Source organism: Artibeus jamaicensis, unplaced genomic scaffold (assembly GCF_021234435.1).
Source record: "Artibeus jamaicensis isolate MK-2021 breed Jamaican fruit bat unplaced genomic scaffold, CSHL_Jam_final contig_467, whole genome shotgun sequence".
Classification (NCBI taxonomy): domain Eukaryota; kingdom Metazoa; phylum Chordata; class Mammalia; order Chiroptera; family Phyllostomidae; genus Artibeus; species Artibeus jamaicensis.
In genome coordinates, this window is record NW_026521845.1 from 3108473 (window position 1) to 3129826 (window position 21354).

At 42.1% G+C, this 21354-nt stretch overlaps 1 protein-coding gene across 1 annotated transcript in view; it reads left to right on the forward strand.

The window, feature by feature from the left end:
- The window catches only part of FMN2 (formin 2), a 262700-nt gene that overhangs the window by 63678 nt on the left and 177668 nt on the right, over window positions 1-21354 (forward strand). Inside the window, 4 exon segments of the mRNA XM_053667283.1 lie at window positions 9173-10127; window positions 10130-10201; window positions 10204-10786; window positions 12759-12903. Of these exon segments, the coding sequence (XP_053523258.1) occupies window positions 9173-10127; window positions 10130-10201; window positions 10204-10786; window positions 12759-12903 (1755 nt within the window).

The window sequence follows — 21354 nt, forward strand, 5'->3', positions numbered from 1 at the left end:
GGTTGACCATTATCGTAAGACAAAAGATATCCTTAAGGATAGTGTCATAAAACAGGTTTTCCCAGTTTTGTTTTTCCTTTTTTTTTTTTTTTTGGTCATGTGGTAGACTCAAGTTGATGGTTATTTAACTGGCCTTGTAGAGGTTAGCAGCTGTGAAGAAGATGAGGAAAGATAAATAAAAAGAGGTAAAGAGAAATAAAGTCAGAAATAATGAGGAAAAATAGTGCACTCAAAATATTCGCTAGTTATTTTTCAGCTTAAAATATTGGGGGGCAGCGGTGATCACTAAGTTGTGATTTGAGATACTGTATTAGATGTTTCTAAATTCTTACTTCCAAGGCGTATGTTACTAAATTCTGTCCAGAAAGTATCCAGCCACGTGCTTTGAAAAATGGAGACATTTACTGAAGAAGATACAGGAAACACTGTACACAGGACAATGATGCCTCAGGCCCCTTCCAAGTAGGCACCTTGGGACCTCACACAGTTCTCCCAATCACCGTCAGCTGCCCTGTCGTATTTTTCTGAATCTCACTGATGGTCTGAAATCTCTTCCCTTTCAAAGGTGACTTTAGTTTTGGGAAAAGCCAGAAGTTGCTGAGCACCAAATCTGGGCTGTAGGGGGGCTGAGTCACCTGGGTGATTTGATATTTCACCAAAAAACTCTGCACAAGATGTGATGCATGAGGGCGCATTGTGGTGATGAAGCCGCCAGTCACCAGTTGCCCATAGTTCTGGCCTTTTGAATCACCAAATAAGTTCTGGGGAGGAATGTTCAAGCTTAATGCTGAATTTGATGCAGATTTATTGTTCTTCTTGCTCAGTCATTTTGAATGCAATGCAATGGCCACACAGTACACATGGTCGCTCAGCAGCATCTACCACCCCCACCGACTAGTATAGCAAAGTCATCATTGCTCACACATGCGCATTCCAGTCCACTCTCCTTGGCTGCCAGGTCACATCGAGGTCATGCAAACCATTCTCGTTATATTAACAATGGCTGGAGTTTTTCTGGACAGACCCCATATATGATAGTGCCAAAGAAAACCTGGACAAGTAATCCATACTATCAATAGTAATAAAACTTATACAACATTGGTCTATGAATTAAGATGCCAGCTGTAATATGATACTTTAATATATATTTATCCATGTGTATAAAATTGTAGTGACTTTCTGTTTTTGTTGAGCTGAGAACCATGGTCAAATATATTGTAATAAGCAGAAAACTTGAGGAGTGGAGTGATTTTAAGACATTCGATGTTACAGCTGAGACACTGAAGGGTCACATCTGTTGGTTTAAGCATGGTGTCTCCTTTTCTTATTGTCACTGAAGTGTCCAGAGGCCGGGAAATACAGTGAACTAAGTGAGGGGTAAAGTATTTGTAAGCAACTGAGGTTAAGCACTGAACAATGACATTATTTACTTTTGGAGTTGTTGACCCCTTTGTCATAAGTTTATTTTATGGGCCAGTTTATTCTTAGGTGACGTGTATGTTTTGTGAGAGTAACTGGCCATACGAGTGATTCAGGAAATGAAAATTAATTACCAATCTACTGTACACCCAATCTTATTATATTTAGCAATTCTCATGACAATTCATTAAGGTAACTATTATCATTTATCTGTACCTGATAAAGAAAATGATGTTTATAACTTGCTTAATGTCACAAAATAAAGAGTAAGAGGAGGATTTGGACATAGCTCTGTTTGGTTTTATAGCTCATGTTCTGTTCTCTCCACTGTGATAAAAACTATACTTTCACCTGGGTGTTTGTCCGGTGGCTCTTTAATTCTATTTTATGCCCAAACTGTCAGGTGGATGAGATAAGAAGTTTATTTTAAAAGTTATTATATTACATTTCAACTGTACCATTTATGAGAATCAGGTGTCAAGATACATTTTAGAGGCAAAGAGACTCATTAGTTCCCCTAGACATTTTGAACTTTTACTACCCCTTGGTATGCTTCACTACTGTTTTAAAAACAAAATCACAACTTTATTTTCCATGCAATCCACCTTGCTATTTTTCTTCTTTGCCGCTAGATGGCAGTTCTGTATCTCTGTAAATCACCATTGCCGCGGGAATGAGCGGGTTTTAAGCTGTTCTGCTTGTGCAAGCAGTGAATATGGAGGTTTCCTGGTCCCTTGGAGGCTGCCTGGTTTCTCTGCGGCGGTGATGCAGGGTCCCCAGGACTGCTTAGTCAGAGGACGCAGCAGGGCTGGAAGGCGCCCCCCAAGTTTTTCTTCAGCTGGGAGTGCAGGCACCTGTTCTCTCCATCGGAGTACACTGGAATGCATCGAATGAGTTTTGACTTGTCCTCTCTCCCTGTAGTTAATAATTCCGAGAGCCCTCTATCCCTAGAAAAAACACATGACTCAGGAAGCCTTTTCTCAACCACGGGGAGTGGAAGCCTGTGGGGCTGCCAGCAAGTTTGATGCTTAAAGCAAATGCAGCTGGCAGGCCCGAAAGAAGGAACCGGCGCGGCCCCTGCCCTGCTCCGTGGACGGCCCTATGGAATTAGGAAGTCGTAAAACGAAACTGCATTCTTTAGCCCTCGCTTGCTGATCATTGTCATTTCAAGTAGTATGCTCTGAAAATCTGCTGTCTAAAGAATTATTTTATAAAAGTGAAATAGGACTGTCTTTCTACTGAGTTTTTTATTCTTTGGTATTCGAAATACTATTTAAACTGGAAATACCTTTACACTCTACATATATAAGTGGCCAAGTATCATTTATATTTTTTCTAATAATACTTCTCATTAAAGATTAATATATGGTAGAAAAGCTGGTGACCATTCAGTTTTATAAGTTATTTGCTTTTGAAATTGTATGTAAAATGTGTGTTTTGAAGTATCTTCCTAAAACTCTTGATTTTTTTCTAATGCAAATGGACTAGTTGATAGGTAGAGTAAAATTTGATCTTTTAAAACACTGGTTTTGGGTAAGAAGTAATAATATATCAGGCAATTGAAAGTTGGATCTCTAGACATTACAAACTTTATTAATTGTGAATAGCCATGTACATTACAAAGTGAAGGATAATAAGAAGAAATAAAGCAATATCAGTCCTCTTACCCCATACGTTGTATAGTTTATATGCAAATAAATGATCAAAGGTCAGAAAAATGTTTAAGATTCGAGATAATTGGCAAACCCCTATCTCAGTCCAGTTTTAATTTACTTTAAAGTTGGCTTAAAACTCCCTCTCCCCGTAGAGTCCTGCTTTGACCAGTCTTCCTGGGGCTCCTCGGTGCCCCATTTACTTGCAAACAAGGTTGAGAAATTGAATATTCCTTTCCGCTGGTTCTCAGTAAAGTATCTTGTATACTGTTCTTTAAACAGTGATCACTCCATATGATTTATTATTAGTTTCAGAAATGTCTTTCTTTAGCGACAGATCAAGGCAACAGATGTGAATAGTGTGGAGTAACACAGCAGCCGACGGTGTGCCTGAGGCAGGCTGGGCGTGACATTTGTTTGGAGGATAAGATGCATTTTTAATTTGAGGAAAAAGTAGGGTGATTGAATAGCAATGATATATGTCAATTATACCTTAATTAAAAAGAAAGTAGAAATTTAGCAATGATAGCTAAGCAGTCACAAAATGGAAGTGAGGTATTGGTGAGAGAGGAAAACTTGGAAATTGTTGGTGCAGTGATAAGAGATTGGAGATACAAAACTTGATGAGCTCTCTGAGTGTGTAGACAGAGGACCATGGACCAAGGACACTCTTGGCAGTCACTACAAGTTTGGTGTCCTATTCCTGCCCCCCCAGTGAGGGAACAGTAAAAGACATGGTCAGGGGAGAACATAAACCTAGAGAAGCCAGCCAGGGTGGAGAGGGTTTTGAGAAGGAAGGAGAGATCGCTAGCCTTCAATTCCTCATGAAGACCAAGGTCAGAGTGAATTGGGCTGCAAGTAAGAACACAGGTAGTCCCTGCAAGAGCAATTCCAGCCAAGCGAAGTGGGGTTGGAGGCAGCAGTTCTAGCCCTCGCCTTCCTCATCCATTCCACTTCGTGTTTTCCCAGCTTTGTCCTTTATGAAGTATTTTTATAGGGTTTGTGTTAGAGAATAGTTGGGTGAAAAACTGAGCTGCACCGTCTGTCCACAGATTATTAATGAAAGTACACCTGTGATGAAATAGAGTTCCCCTTGTACGCACTGAGACAAAGAATAGATCGCTTTAAAGTATGGTACAGGATTCTTGCCACCCTTTAGCTCAAATTAGGAATGAGAAAACAGAGAAGATATGAGGGAGGCAAAAAGGCTGTTTATTTTCATTTTTGGAGCCTCTTTCCCCAGACATATCGTTTATTACTTCCATTGTTGTAATTTGCTAGTGAAGGCTGATTTGGACCATCAGTCAAATGATACATTACGATGTCAGGGAAAAAAATGTGGAAAGTGATACAGGCGATTCTGATTTCTAACTTACCTTGCTTCCCTTCACCGCCCATTTCTCGTCTATGTGATAAAGGGACCAGAAGAGGTTTGTCATATTCCTTTCAGCTCAAAAATATTACCATTTCAATAATTCATCATCTGTTTCATTGCAAGCATTCTAGAGATGCCATTTTTAGTCTCTCTGTGTGAAACTTCCGCCCCATAATATAGCTTTAAGGAATCCTAGGAAGTTACTTAACACTCAACCATATTTTTTGATAGTCCCTTCTTTCTTGAATTCCCTTTCAGGCTTGAAATTGATGGTGCTTTATATTTGTATATGATCTCATGTATTTGAAATCTGGATTTCCTTTCCTTTAGGATCTCATAGAGCATATGCTGTTTTATCAAAAAATCTGTTTTATCAAAAAATTTTGGAACACACCGGTTGGGGTGTTCCAAAACCTTGGAATGTTCTCGAATTCAAAATATGACAAATAGAGAATTCATATGCTTCTGTTAAGAGTAGGATTCCTATTTTATAAACCTCTAGAGGTAGTCGAACTTGCCAGTAATGTGCCCTTTGAATCTGGCAGGACTTGAAAATCTGAATAGGGCAGAAAATTAATTACGTCTCTCATTAGCATTTACAAAATAAATCCTCACAGTGTTAACTTACCAATAAGTGGATTTTATATTCCAGGCTCTGAAAGTATCCTGCTTACGTAAGGTAACAAAGTCTCAAAGATGAACAAACGAACTTTTCAGGAAGAGCTTGACTTGAGTGTATCTTGGCTTCCTTTCTGAGTTTTAGCCTTAATGTTATGGTAATGTTTTCTTTTCTTAGGAATCAGATAATCTTGAATTTAGAAAAATTGTTTTGGTGAACATTGTATTTTTTAATGGTGACTTGTATTTTGTGAAATGCAAATGTTCAAACAGTTTGTGAGAACTAACCATCGCCACCCACGGGTAAGATTATCCGGGAATGGAGGAGGTTTGGCTGACTTGTGTATATCGTGGGGCCAAAGCCGATGGCAGCCTCTACCGCTTGTAACGATTTAGAGGTTTGAAGTGATACTTTTAAATACAAATAATATTAAAATTGGCAACATATAAAGTATATTATATCCTGTGTGGACTAATTATACTAGATTTACATCTGGTCCATTTGTATCGATGTGCCCATTATATAAATTCTGTACAATATTACAAAGATCACTTTTTTCCTTTCGGCCTTTCAAAAACTTTTAATAGTGAGAATTACCAGCATGGGGTAAAACTCACACAATTACTGGAAATTCTGGAAGTCTCTTTGAAGAGTGTAGAAGAAAACAAAAGCACATTTCTCTAATGTTAAGTCCTTAGAGAATCCGATAGGCATCTGCCTAGTTGTACCCTGAAGAGATGGGAGATTAAGTGCCAGGCACAGGCCGCAGGGGACCAGGCTCCCAACCTGAGGTCTTTCCCTGGACACCAGAGTTGCCTCGCAGGCTCTTGGAGATTAAATCGGCTCTGTCTGTGGGTGGGCCCCGAGGGCCGGATGTTTGCTGAACCGGCCAGAGCGTGGCCGGACTGTTTTCTAGATAATAAATAATATTTACCATGTACATTTTTTTATAAACCTCTAAAAAAAATTACATAGAACCTGTGCAGAAATCCGCTCTTACTGCGGAAAGCCGTGACAAGCGACACGGCTTTCTCTAGAGTGCACTGCAGATAAGACCTCTGAGACTGTAAATTGGTGCTCTCTCTCGGAGAGCCAGCCTGCCCTTGTCTGATGGCCCTGGATAAGGAAGGCCAGATAAGATTCTTTGAAGGCTCTTAACTGCATTTCGAACCAAAAATCCTACATACATTTGGCTATTCTGTAAGAATGGAGGGCCAGCCTTACTTTCCAGGCTGGTCAGTTAAGATCTGAGATGAACTTAAATGCTGTTTTCCCTGGAATGGAAAAGGTGGATTGTAATGCTGATCTAGGGCTGAGATTTTGCAGGTAAAGACAGGGTCACAGAGAGGAATAAAGATTTTAGCAAATGGCATATTTGTTCTCTGTAGTCAGAATAATGTAAGAAGCCAACAGTCTCAGCTCAACTTTTTCCCTTGTGTTTTCAGTATAGAATAATTATCTCCATAAAAACAATTTTCTATAGAAATTCCAGCCTTTTGCCTTTGCAATCTGCTTATTATCATCCTCACGAATTCTTTGACTTTACCAGCTTCTTGGTACCACAAGGCTAGCATTGCCATCTTTGTTATAGATTCAGTTTGGGAATTTCATTTTCTTCTCTATGTCCTCTGCCATTTCTTAGTTCTCATTCTTACTGCATATTGCCGGTGAAAACCTATGCAGCTTATGGAATATGTCGACTCTCTCAACTTTTTATTATCTAACTGCCATCAGTTATCACTTTATTCAGAAAGTGAGTAAAATACATAACAACAATATACTCTCACAAATTGACCACTTAGAAAATTAGCTACAACTCCAAATTCCTGTCCATTGAACACGGTGTATCTGCTGTTTCCTACCATGGTTTAGACGGGGCACGGTCAGTTTATTGGTTATTTGTGGAAGTTTTAAATCACAATGAAATGCAATGGAAGGTGGAATTGTGCATCTTGTGGAAGTTGTAGAATGACCTGAAGTCAGGCAGAACCTGAGTCACATGAAAAGCGATGCATGAGCACCGGACAGAGTTAATTCATTAAGGACGATGCTATGGCCAATAGGCTCAAAAATTAATTCTAGTATCAAAGAATTGTCAGAGGCCACTGGGGAAATTGAGGAAATTCTCAAAGGCTACAAAAATTAACCATCTTTTCATAAAAGATGTTATATATCATGACACTATGTGTTTTTGTTGGGAAATCTGCATCGATGACAATGAGTCATTTTAATTCAAACAATTTGTTCTTGTTTACCATTATAATTACATTTTTAGAATAAAGTGTGATAGTTAATTTTTAATATTCTTTTAGGGGAAAATAATTCTCTTCCCACAGTTTTTAAGAAGGTCTATGGGCATTTATTTTATGCTACACTGACTCCTAGGCTACAAGTTTTTGTTCCTCATTTAAAAAAAGATTTAAGAAATTCTTTTAGGAAGAGGGGAAGGAAAGGAGAAAAAGAGGGAGAGAAACATTGTTGCGAGAGAGAATCATTGATGGGTTGTCTCTCCTATGAGTCCCACCTGGGACCAAACCCTCAACCCAGGCATGCGCCCTAAGTGGGAATTGAAGTGGTGACCTTGCCCTTTGCAGGACGATGCCCAACCAGCTGAGCCACACCACTCAGGCCTGTTTCTCATTTTCATTGGGATATGTTTTCTTCAGTCCAGTCTCCGGTTCTGCTTTAGAAACACCCTGTTCTTTTACAGTAAGGATCAGGTCAGTGTTGCAAGGGCAGCTCGTGTGTGGGTTTAGCTGACCTCGCACTCAGCGCTGTACGGAAGCCTGGCAGCACCTGCTGGGGCTTTCGTTTACCTGCATGTGCTCAGTGACCAGAGAATCTCCATTTTACTCCTTAGGTTCAGTATCACCCTCTGCCGTTTTAAACACGTGCAGCAAAAAGCTAGCGCCCCCTTTGGGCAGTTGATTCTGCATACACCTACCAGCTCCACCATTACCAAAAGGTACCGTCACACACTGGTTCTGTAAAGTGGCATCTTTCAGATACTTGGTGGCTTTTCCCATGTACAGTCCCTTGATGGCAATTCCCTTGATGGCAGTTTTGTCAATGTTCTTAAAGTGAACGTGAATATTTGAACCTCTTGCTTTGCATGATGGTAATGGGTTTTCTGGTGAATTGCGAACCATTTTTAGGGCTCTCCATGAGCTGCTTGCAGAAAGAGCCTTTTTTTTTCTCTATAATTGATTCTGAAATATCAGCACGTGGTTCCACCAGTCAATCTTTGTTGAAGGAACCGGAAATCATGGTAGATACAATCAACAGAAGGGCTTACTGTATAAAATTATTTTTTTTCCCATGGAAAATTAAAAAGGTTTGAATGATCCACTTCTAGGCTATAGCCTTTCAAAACAATCCCGTTCAACTAATATACTAGGAAGGCTAAAACCAAGTAGCCTTCCACTTGACATTGGAGAGCCGATGCTGGAATGTTATTTCAGAGCAGCGTCAAGTTAGACAGTGCTGGTAGCTAGCGGGACGGTGAAGACACACGGGAGTATTGCCCCGACCTGTTTCCACTTTCCAACTCTCTGTGGCTGCGTCTAATGGGATGAACCCCGCCACAAGGGAGTCGACACATGTGGTTTTTCTTCCCACTTCTTTACCCAGAAGGAGAGGGAGCTGGAGGTTCAGACAGCCAATCCAAAGTAACGGCCAAATTGTCTTAAGTGGATTCCACTTAAGAAGTCTTTTTCCGCCCTGGCCCATCGACTCCGTTGGCTGGAGTGTCATCCTGTACACCAGAAGGTTGCAGGTTTGACCCCCTGTTGGGGTGGATATGGGAACATCCAAGTAGCAGATGTTACTAGGCAGGAAAGAGAGGCGACCTGGAGTGAGAAGATCCTCCCTCAGGATTTTCCTGCCTGTTTTCAGAGGTCTGCTCATCTTCCGCGATATCATGTAAAGACTGGACAAGCACAGGCTGCAGGATTTTTTGGTAATGTGTGTAAACCCCTTTGAAATTCGAAGGTGGAGAGATTTCTGATCTTTACAGAAATGAACAAACATCTATTTCGCTTCTTTTTTTTTTTTGATATTTGGAGATTCCTTATTTTGTATTTTAACTATGTCTTTGTTGCCCTTCAGGAAGTTGCAGACATGAAGTCTGAGGGACAGGCGACTGTAATTCAGCAGCTGGAACAGACCATCGAGGATCTGAGGACCAAAATCGCTGAACTAGAGAAACAGCATCCTGCTGTGGACGCGGGCCTGGCCAGCGGCCCACCCGGGGTGCGGAACGGGGTGGCGTCCTCGGAGGAGGTCCGCCTGGAAGCTCTCAGGTTAGGACAAAAGGATGTACAGCCTCAGCGGATTTTACGGGCACAGTCCATCCAGACGTCCCCAACAGAGGAAGGGGGGCTACCGGCACTGCCTTCTGTTACTACACTGCCCGAGCGTCCCTCTTGGCCACCAGGGGCTGAAAGCGGAGTCGCGGCTGTGCCATCCCCACCTGCGGGACCTCAGACAAAATTCTGTTCGGAGATTTCTTTGATTGTGTCTCCAAGGCAAATATCAGTGCAACTCAGCGCACATCAGTCCACGCAGCCTCCGCCACCTCCACCCCTGCCGCGGCCAGACGGTCGGGCAGAGGCGGCCTCTGGGTCGTCCCAGCCTTCCTTTCAGACTCAGCTTGACAGCAGCCACCAGCAGTCCGTGTCATCGCCCCCTGAGGACAGCCCGAAAGTCCCACCCCCGCCGCCTCTGCCTGGCACTGGGTCTTCCAGCTCCATGCCTGGCCTGGGCATGGTGCCTCCCCAGCCTCCTCCCCTCGGTACCGCAGTCCCTCCGCTGCCGTCTATGCCCAGTACAGAGATGCTGCCACCCCCTCCCCCTCCTCTTCCTGGAGTGGGGATACCCCCTCCCCCTCCTCCCCCTCCTCTTCCTGGAATGGGGATACCCCCTCCCCCTCCTCCTCCTCCTCTTCCTGGAGTGGGGATACCCCCTCCCCCTCCTCTCCCTGGAGTGGGGGTACCCCCTCCCCCTCCTCCTCCTCCTCTTCCTGGAATGGGGATACCCCCTCCCCCTCCTCCCCTGATACCCCCTCCCCTCCTCCTCCTCCTCTTCCTGGAATGGGGATACCCCCTCCCCCTCCTCTTCCTGGAGTGGGGATACCCCCCTCCCCCCTCCCCCTCCTCTTCCTGGAATGGGGATACCCCCTCCCCCTCCTCTCCCTGGAGTGGGGGTACCCCCTCCCCCTCCTCTTCCTGGAATGGGGATACCCCCTCCCCCTCCTCTCCCTGGAGTGGGGGTACCCCCTCCCCCTCCTCTTCCTGGAATGGGGATACCCCCTCCTCCTCCTCTTCCTGGAGTGGGGATACCCCCTCCCCCTCCTCTTCCTGGAGTGGGGATACCCCCTCCCCCTCCTCTCCCTGGAGTGGGGATCCCCCCACCTCCTCCCCTGCCAGGTGTGGGTATTCCACCTGCTCCCGCTCCTCCTCCTGGTCCTGGAACAGGCGTCCCCTCACCCCCACCTCCACCCCCACCTGCTCTGCCTCCGGGATCTGGCCCTCCACTCGCCCCACAAGTTGGGGGTAGCACTTTACCAGCACCACAAGTGTGTGGATTTCTTCCCCCTCCGATGCCAACGGGCTGGTTTGGCTTAGGAATGAGCCAGGACAAAGGGAGTAGGAAGCAGCCCATAGAGCCTTGCCGGCCAATGAAGCCTCTGTACTGGACGAGAATCCAACTGCACAGTAAAAGGTAACACGGACGGGAGCTCCTCTTTGCGAAGGTTGTCAGTACGAGGGAAGCATTTGCCTTTACAACTTGGGTGAATTACAGTGTAATGTGTTTTTAAGTACTGCTCTCAAATATTTACTGAAACAAGCTGCTATTTAAAACTTTACTTTTCTCCAGAAGAATCAAAAGGATGAAACAAGTGACGTGTGTGTATCAATGCATAAGATGTTCAGATATCTGCCTAAGTAGTTACTGACTGATCTTTTAAAGTTAGAGGAATATACAGGGTCCGGCAGAAGTAACTCCTGCTTGACTGTGATTGGCAGGGTAATGATATGGGTGTAATAATTTATAGTTTTCATTTGAACATTTCACCTAACACGCCATATGGTGTGCTTGAGTGTGGTATTGCTGTGTTACAGAAATACATGCTTATGATTTTATAATAAAGAAGGGGCGTTATTTGTGCTGGACTCCGTTTTTTTTTTTTTTTTTTAAATATTTATTTTTTTTTTAGCATGCATGCCTTACTGCCTAGTAGCAGAACCTTACCTTGATAATAGCTTATAAATGTAAATCAGACCCTTGGGCAAACTGAGTCTTGAAGGTGTCGTTTGCATCTTTTTGAAGGCACAGCCTTGTGTTATTATTGTGTTTTGTTTGCAGGTGTCTTTCTCTACACAGATGTGTTACACAGAAATGCGAGTGTCCATGCCCTAGATGTGAAATAGTTTTGCTTTGAGAATTTTATGCCACTTTTCACAGGAGATGGGCAGCACCGTGTGAAGTCTTGAAATTATGGTTGTGAATGATATTTGTGAAAGAATACTCCCCCCCAGGTGCCCTGGTGCTGTATTACGTATCCATGCGTTTTCCCTGGGTTGCGTCCCCTGATCCCTGGGACGGTGCTGTGAGGCATGGCTATGGGATGGGCCAGTGAGAGAAAAAAACTCGCCTTGTTCGTGATTCCTTGAATTTGGTTTGTGTGATATGGCATGGATTTAGAAGCAGGATATTTGCCAGGCTTGCTCTCATTTCTCATATTAATGTTTTCTCTCTCTTTTAAAAAGATTTTACTTATTTTCAGAGTGGGAGGGAGGAAGAAAGAGAGGGAGGGAAACATCAGCCTGTGGTTGCCTCTCGTGCACCCCCTACTGGGGACCTGGCCTGCAACCCAGGCATGTGCCCTGACTGGGAATCAAACCAGTGACCCCTTGCTTCTCAGGCTGGCCCTCAACCCACTGAGCCACACCAGCCAGGGCAATATTTTTCTCTTTACTGAATCATATTGGGGGGAAGAATCGATATATTTACTTCTTTGTCGCTCATTTACTGTTTACCTATGTATGTTGCTGCATTTTAAACCATGCCCCCAAATAAGTTTATCCTGATATATTATATGAAGTTATTTTGCTGCTGCTGTTGTTTCTGCATGGATCTACCCTTTGTAGGTGGCATTACCTGAACCTGTAGTTACTGTGAAGTCAGGTCACACCCGTGCAGTGGAAAGGGTAGGGAGATGATAGCTGCATGATCATAAAATGATTTGTTTTTAACACATAAATAATGTGCAGTGCTGATGAGTCCAGTGACAGTTGTGAGATACCAGAACATTTCCTGCCTTCATCGTCCACACTGAGAAGGTGGTCTTTTTCTTTTATGTTTTTATACACTGCCTTGATAATGGAGAATTCCCGGAAATCACTATTTCCAGGCAAAGGTTTCATTCCATGTTGATGCTATTTTAACTTCCCTATCAGGTTGATAGAAGGAATGGCGGTCTTAAAGAAAAGGGGTGTCCTTTCCCTTTTCTCCTCCCCCCTTTGCCTCTCTGTTCCTCCTTCCACTGCTCCCTTCCTCCCCGACTTCTCCTCGTCCTTTTCCCCTCCTCTGCCCCTCTTTCCTTCCCTTCTTCCTTCGCGTTTATGCTGAACCGTGCTCTCTCATAGTTCCGTGTGGTGGTTTTTCCAATTGGTGTTCTGCTTAACTTTAGAGACTCCAGTGCTTCGCTCATTTGGGAAAAAATCGAAGAGCCATCCATAGACTGTCATGAATTTGAGGAATTATTTTCTAAAACTGCTGTGAAGGAAAGGAAGAAACCTATTTCTGACACCATCACAAAGACCAAGGCTAAACAAGTGAGTACTTGTGTGTTTTCTAAAATCTGGCAGTGTTTCGTGTACAAGCGTGAACTTTCATTAGAAAAAAACTTTGCAATCGTTTCCTGGGCTGGATGAAGTCTGCAGTGCTTAAGCAGCTATTAGAGGTTAGAATTAGATAACGTGTGGATAAAGGAGAGTACCTGAAATAGATCAACAGGTAATCATCACCAAGTGATCATCTCAGCAATTGCTTGTCTCCAGAATTACTTGTCTAGAAATGCATTGTCATTTGATTGAAATCAGTCTGAGATGCACTATTATGAATGGTAAGAATGGAAAGAGCTGGCTAAGAGAAACAAGCCAGAAGGCCAGTAGTTTGTAACCGATGGTGGGTTTGGTATTTGGCTGTGTTATGACTGCAGCGGATGCTCTGTGGAACCCAGCTACATGGTCCCACTGTGTTTGACATGGGGAAGAAAATCTTGAGTCCAGTTCCAGCCTGTCTGTACCATTCTGCCCAGTCCTTTGATCTATCCTGTGACACTTGAGTCACGAAAAGAAAGAGCAGTGCCCTTGGAGAAAAACATCCCCAAGCAATATTTTCATCTGGTCCACCGAGTGGACTTGATCATGAAATGATGTTGTAAATTTCTCAAGAGAGGCATTCGGGAAAGTAGAGTTAAAACCCTATAAAAATGAGCTGCAGATAGAAAGTGTTGCTCTTGGTGCCTGTCTTTTATCCTGAATAGGGAGTGGCTACATTTCGTAGCATTTTTTTGGGGGGGGGAGAAACAGGGAAATGCATGGAGACAAGAGAATGGCAAGCAGCTCAGTGTTTTGGGGTCAGAGAGGGAGAGACCGGAAGCCCCAGGTGCCCACTGTTTCCCTGCTGCAGTCTCCCAGACGAATGGGCACCTAATGGGATGATCCTTAAATTTTGGCCTCTGACCTGGAAGTCGTAGCTGGATGTATGACCCCGAGTTGTTCCCACTGACATGTATTTCCGAGCAGACGACAGCTGCCACCAGACAGGAGTGGGTTGGATTTGAAAGGGGCAGCTGGAGCCCTGGAACTTCTAGTGAGTGGGTGGGCGGGCTCACCCCAGGCCTTTCGATTAAGCTGATAATGATGCAAACCCAAATGTTAGGCGGGTGAAATTTTCTGAACCACTTAATCGCACTGTAGCTGGTGGCTGGTGACCTTAGGTCAGTGCCTCTGGTAAATTAGACAGCACCTGGCGCATGGTAGGCACTGAATAAATACTTGTTTAACAAACAAACCAGCTGGCCCAGGGAGGAAGGCTTTCTGAAAAGCAGTGACTATGCTCAGTAAAGATAAAAAACCAGAAAACCATTCATCTCATAACAATCAGTTTGGCCAACGTGGCAGTGTTAAGGGGAGCAAAGGTAAATGGAAAAACACATGTTCTCTGGCAGAGGTAAATATTTCTAAAATCGTTTCCACGGTATATTGGTATATAGCGCACTCAGGCTGAGTCATTGCTGTCTTCTCACGGATGGTATCAGAGATGGAGAGACTCTGCCTTGGAAAGGAAGTTGGGAGGAGGGTGTGGCAGCCGTGATTGACACTTGATGAATGGGAAGATGAGACATGGGCTGTCTTTTGTCCAGAGACCAAATACTCAGAAAAGCAAGCCGTGCCCATCCCACCTCCCTTCACTACTTTATTCTTTTAAGTGAACACAGAAAAGGAAAATGCCTCATATGTTGCTTGAAACAATAGGATTTCCTGATTTACTTGACCTGGTATTCAGTTTTTAGCTGACTAAAATAAGACAGAGCCCTGGTTCGGTAGCTCGGTTGGTTAGAGTGTCATCCCAACATGCTAAGGTTGCAGGTTGGATTCTCCATCAGGGTACATAGAAGAATCAACCAATGAATTTTTAAAAAGTAGAACAACAAATTGATGTTTCTTCCATTGTCTCCCTCCCTTTCTTTCTCTCTGTAGAAATCAATTAATAAATTTAAAAATATATAAAAAATAAAGTTTATATCCGACTCATCAAAATTCAAACTTAGCTGGTCCGCGTGAGCTGGGCTCTTTGCCTGCGAACTGTGCATGTGTACTTCACTTCATCTGAATGCAACCACCTACCTCCTTCATTAAGGCATTTCATACTCTGTGGGTCAGAGACTTTGCCAGTGTGCTCATTTGCACTATCGGTGGTGATGCTACTGTGTGCCTTGAGCTTCAAGCAGGGTTTAGGGCGTGCCCTTCTTGGCGACTCCAGATGAGCTTGTTGAGCATCTTCTTGGCCTGGGTATTCGTACTGAGCTCTGCACTTCAGGTCTGTTTCTGGAGGGATAAAGTACATTTCTCTGCATGTTGGGGAGGGAAAAATCTGCCTCCAAGTGATATATTGCTGAAGAAACCGACTTTTATTGAACTTCGCTGTATTTGGAAGAAAACCCTATCCATTCCATCTACTTGAGACATTTAACATTTTATTTAAGGAAAACGTATTCTCAGGATGCATGCAAATCATTCCTCCTTTTATGGAAAACGCATACTGATTGTATGTGCAGACATTTTGGTACCTCATGATTCATTTCCAGTGAAATTAATAGCTTTCAATGCTGTGGCATATGTTTAAGGAGGTATTTAAAGCAATGTTTAAATTCACTGGAAGCTAGAAATTCTGTTTCTCTTTAAATATCTAAAAATAGCCAAATAATTCCTCTGTGATCTGTCTTCTAGAAAGTTAGGCGGTGGTCAAACTCAGTGGTATGTGATGAGGTGTGTGCACTGTTTTTACTCCATCAGAAAAGACTTTTTCGTTGTAATCCTGGAAGACTCCTTAGCTGTGCACCTTGCCCTCAGACTTAAAGAGAAAGAGGGTTATTCTGTGGACACCTAAACAAGTACTATTCGTGAATATCTTGTATTTCTAAGTGTTTTTTCCTCCAAAAATATATCTTAAAGCATTTCACTTTTTTCATGAATCATGTATTTAAGTTATGTGGTGAATTCTTAGATTAACCTCCTTTATGTTGAATTACATTAAAAACACAAGGAGATTAGTCGAGAAGGTAAATGGGAGTTTATCAGAATATGATGTGTCCTGGTCCTCCTCACCAAGTGAGTGTGACACTTATACATCACAATTGAATATCAGCCTGATAACTTAACACAATAGCAACCACTCCATCTCTTAAGAAATCAAGAAGAAAATCAAAAATAGTCTCCTATGAGGTCAGTGTTTCAACATCAATTCCCATACAAACTTGCTCATTTTTAACGAATGCTCAAGAGCTAGTTAAACACTCAGCCAAACCTCCCCTTTATTGCCAGGGTAACTGAGTGATTAGTAACACTGATAATGACTCTTTACCTCCAGACTTTTCTGTGTGCAGACAAAGGCTAAGATTAACCCAAGCAGTAGCAGCATCGGCAGCAATACTAGTTATAATCAGGGTAATTACGAAGACAATAGTAATAATAGCCATGGAAACCACAAGCCACGTTGTCTTTATTTATCAGATGTCACTCATTATTTTTGGCCTCTTATACTAACTTCTTTTTATAAAATTCTTTTTATATTTTTAAAAAATATTTTATTTTTTAAAGATTTATTTATTTACTTATTTTTAGGGAGGGGAAGAGAGTGAGAAAGAGAAGGAAAGAAACATCAATGTGTGGTTGCTTCTCGTGCGCCCCTTACTGGAGACCTGGCCGACAAGCCAGGCATGTGCCCTAGACTGAGAATCAAACAGGCGATCCTTTGATTTGCAGGCTGGCACTCAATCTACTGAGCCACACCAGCTAGGGCCATTTTACTGTTCCGATTGATGATTTCCACTATTCTGTCTTCCAGATCACTCATCCGCTCTTCATATTCACAAATTGGCTGTTGATTCCTTTTAGTGTATTTTTCACTGCAATGATTGTATTCTTCATCTATGATTGGTTCTTAGTAATATTTTTTGACTCTTTATGGAAATGTTCTCTGAGCTCCTCCTCTCTTCTCCTCTCCAGATTGTCGAGCATCCTTATGGTCCATTCTTTGAATTCCATATCAGGCAGATTACTTAATCTTCATCTCATCAGAGTCGTTTTCCTTCACTCGAGGCATGTTCATCTGTCTCCCCATTTTGTTTGACTTTCTGTGTTTGCTCCTATGAATTAAATGAAATGGTTCTCTCTCCCAAACTTGAAAAAGTAGTCTCATATAGAAATGGCCTCTGTGTAGAATGTGCTTGGCGGGTTGGTGGGTTGGTCGGCATCAGGGTGGTCACATGCGTTGCCAGTGGAGCATCCGTGTTAGCAGTGTCCTGCGGTCTCTTGGCCAGCGGGAGCTGGTTTGGGGCCAAGCTGGTGTGCAAGTGGATGTGGTAGCTGCCTGTTATTCCAGCTGTCTTCAGAATACCTATTTTCTGCAGAGGATTTGAATTTTGTATTGATTTACATACACTTCCAGTAGTTAAGTGACTGTAGTTATACTTATGAAATTGGATGTAGAGACATTTTTTTTCCATAAAAAGCCTTTAAAAGATTTTTACAAGTACATACCAGATTTTTACAAGTACATAAACTATGATGCCACCAAACATAACACTTGCTCAGTTAAACAAAACTTTATCTGAGTAATGTGAGCTTCAGATATATGAGTTTCTGTAAGCGGTAAAAATGAGGACCGTTGGTTTGTGTGGCAGGTAAATAGGGGCTGGAGACATACCGCCCCTGACATTAAACCTAACCAAATGCCATATGATGATAGTTTTGATTCACCCCAGGACACTAAAGGAACCACTTTTGTAAAATATGCCTTAAGTATATAATTTCTACTCATGTTTTAAGAATTGGTAGGGCAGCCTACCACCCACAGTATAAATCTGCACACAGAAGTTAACAAGGGAATAAGAAAGAACTGTGTTGCTTTTTAGATACATACCTGATACTTGTGCATCTATTTAATGCCACGTAAATGAATCTCTTCTTGGCTTCCTTCCGTTCTGTTGAAATGCTTTACCCACAGAGTGGGGGAGGCAATTTATGATAGTTAAATATTTCTTGGGCTTCATTCAACCTCTAGAAGTCTGATTAGTAAAAGAGATATTTGAATCTGCTACTTATTATACATGGAGGCAATAAAAGAAATTCTGAGAATTCCCGTTTAGTACGGATGTAATTGTTGAGGAATTAAAACATTTGTTATCCTGTTCAATCTTTCCATTGTGTTTGCTTAACCTGACCTGTAAAAAAAAGCCCTTTTTTTGCTGTTTTGTAAAAGTTTTTCATAACAATGGGAAAAGAAGCATTTATTATTTCAATGTTCCTCTCAGGGCACATATAATGTAATGCCTCCAAGTATCTGTACATGAAGTAATAATTGCTGTCAAAAGAATTCTTCCCAATCTGTGGGGGCATTGGGGCAATGGGTGTCCTGTTGTTCAAACAGTGTTTGCTTCAAGTAGCGATCGGCCCAAACAGAAAATGGGTGTGTGTTTTACTTGTGCATCTTTGTTTTACTTTTCTTTATTGCAGATACTTATTTGTAAATTAAAAATGTTTTATCACAATTGATAGGTCACCTAAGTTATAATCTGAGGAGCAGAAGTTTAATTTTTTCATATTGGTGTGAATTTTTCCAGTTGTCACCAGCAAGGTTGAATTTCAGTTGATTTGGACAGTTACGCTCAGTCTTTTAGACTGAAGACAACAATGTCTGAAGCATCAAATATCTTATAATAATACAATTTAGATTTGTTTTGGGAATACATAATAAACATTTGGTACTTTGTAACTTTTAGTATAACATCTGTTTTTAATAGACTACATTCCTATTGCAAGCCTTAAAATATATTTACATAGAAAACCACATCAAAATACAAAGCTATAATTAGACAAACATAGGTTTTGTGGAATCTGGATTTGTTTTAGATGTTAAAAGATTTATTATTTTTTGAAGATGCTATTCCTATGTGTAGAACATACCCAGTCAATTCAAATAATGCAACAATAATAACCTCTCTTTAAAAATTTTTTTCAGCCAGAATATTGTTTTTATACTTCGAAGTATATGGCTTAAAAATAAAACTTAATGGCATAATAAAAAGGAAGTATAATTACACTAATGATTTTTGACCTTGGTAGATTATATTAAGAAAATTATATTTGATTAATTGCACACCGGAATTGCACAAACTTCAGTCATGATGCTGAAGGTTAATTCTTTTGGACTTGATATTTATGTATTGATGTTAAGATTCTGTTGGGCTATATATACAAAAAGGGGCAGTGATTTTTAATAGCTCTGATGTCCTGTTTATCATGACCCATGGGCATCGAAGAAAGGGTTGTTTGGAAAGTTCCTTTAAGATTCATTACCTTATTATGATCATCTTTGTAAACTAAAACTCATTCTTGCAAAACCATAAGGAAAGGTTTTTGCTTGTTGATGGAACCTCAGTTCTATTTAGAGCAGAGGGTGGGAGCATGTTTTCTCAATTTTGCTGCTATGGATGGAGCAGCTGGCTACTCAGAGAGCCCCGTGCAACTAAATGGAAGAGGGATCATGATTACTTCCGGTGTTGCACCCCTTTTGTCGTCTGATGAGAGCTGGGTTATTCATGTCAGCAGAGAGTAGAGCAAAGAAAATAAGTTGTGTTCCAGGTACAGCACAGAGGTTTCTAGAGGGCTAATTATTACAGAACATCCTACGAGAGACACTATTTTGATAATTAAGTCTGTTGGGGTAAGTGCTGTGAGTCACCGGGACTTGGGTAGAGCATGTTGGCTGGACTTAGGGGGACACTGTATGGAGGAGATGATAAACTGGGCCTTGAGTAGTTTATTTTGTTTGAATATGTGAAGAGAATGAAGGGAAGAATTTTGAAAGTGACAGTGCATGCGTCGATTCCCTTGCATTGCACTTAAAAGCATAATAAACCAGTCAGTGGTGTAGCAGGCTTCTCCTGGAAGCTGCTGTCTGAGGTTTCAGGACTGCGAGTGCAGGCTGTTGACATTCACCCCCCTTGGCCGAATGTGTTTCCTGCTCATCCTCCTACTTTCGTTACTGGACAGAAGAGTAAGAACTGAGTTTAGCTAAATTAGACTTGAAGTTGATTTTGATGACTTGGTACTACAGAGGGGCATGTATGTTTCTTTACCATGGACAGCAACAGGATTTTGGGTTATCCCAGAGCAAAGGAGAATTGTATTCCTTATCGGACTTGCATGGTTAGCGAGTGCCTACCTGGGAAGTGATGCCAGTGGCACTAGTCAGCTTGTCACAGGGTACCTCCATGCGACCTAAGCTGAAAATTGGTTCCAGCCATCTGAGAACACCCATTTAAGACTTAGAAGAAAAATGAATGTTCTTATATACATAAGAACATGTCTTATACATGTCTTATTATATGTCTCTAATCTTCTTTTCATTTTAAATGCTTTAAATTTAAGCCAAAATATAAACTTGTTTCTTTTTCAAGGCTATGTTTATAATGGAAATTTTCTGGCACTTTTGCTTAATTTTTGGTTAAATGTTAATACATGAATTTTAAAAATGGTAGAATTTGTAACTTGAAACTCTGCCTGAAGTACTTGAACAAGTTTGGAGGTGGGCCTTATAGATCAATAGAACAAGCAAGTGGGCAGGTCCTCTTTCCAGTAAAGCAACAATTTAACTGGTAGAAATTATAATAAAAAAGCATTTATTAAAAAAATTACTAGAACTCAGTAAGATCAGTGAGTTTATGGCATTTGAACCAGGACCCTGTCCAGTACCAACCAACCCAACTGTGTGTTGTGGCAACTCTCCCCCAGGCCCGTGCCACCAAGAAGACAGGGGTCCCTCTTTTTGCAGCTTTATCTCTATAGCTATGGCTTTATCTTAGAAGAGGCAGATGCTGGCATTCCTAATTTCCCCAGTCCCTTATTGCAGAATTTGTGTCTCAGGCAACCATGGAAAGCTAAGGATGGAGGCAGTGAAGGGCCCTCTACAGATCGCGGTCAACTCTGGATGTCAGGAAGGCTATGTACCTCTTACACTGCACACACCCAAGAGCAACCAGCGCAGGACATGGGACACCATGAAAGCATTTCCCAAACCTCGCAGGCTCATTAAAGTCAAGCGGAAGCTTCACAGCCCCAAGAATCTTAAACATACTTTTGCCCAAACTTTTACTGACCAGTATTCTACTTTGACCCAGGGACAACTCCTAAGCCAGGTTTAAAAATAGTATCAGTCTTTTCTGGCAGCCTGGAAGCTGTGTGCATGCCAGGGCCATACCCTCTTGGGAGAAATTAGGGAAAGTCTAGGTTACTGGTTCTTGGCTGAATGTGGGAAAAAATTTTGTAAATTCCCTCTAAGGCATGACCTCCCCTACCCCACCCCCCACACAAAATGGTTAAGGGTAAAGCCCCAAGTAGTTAAGAGGACCGAGGCACAGTCTTTGGCCAATAAGTGGCTCATGGCCACCCAGGGGTGACTCCTGAACTGCCAAACTAAGAGATAAGAACACAGTG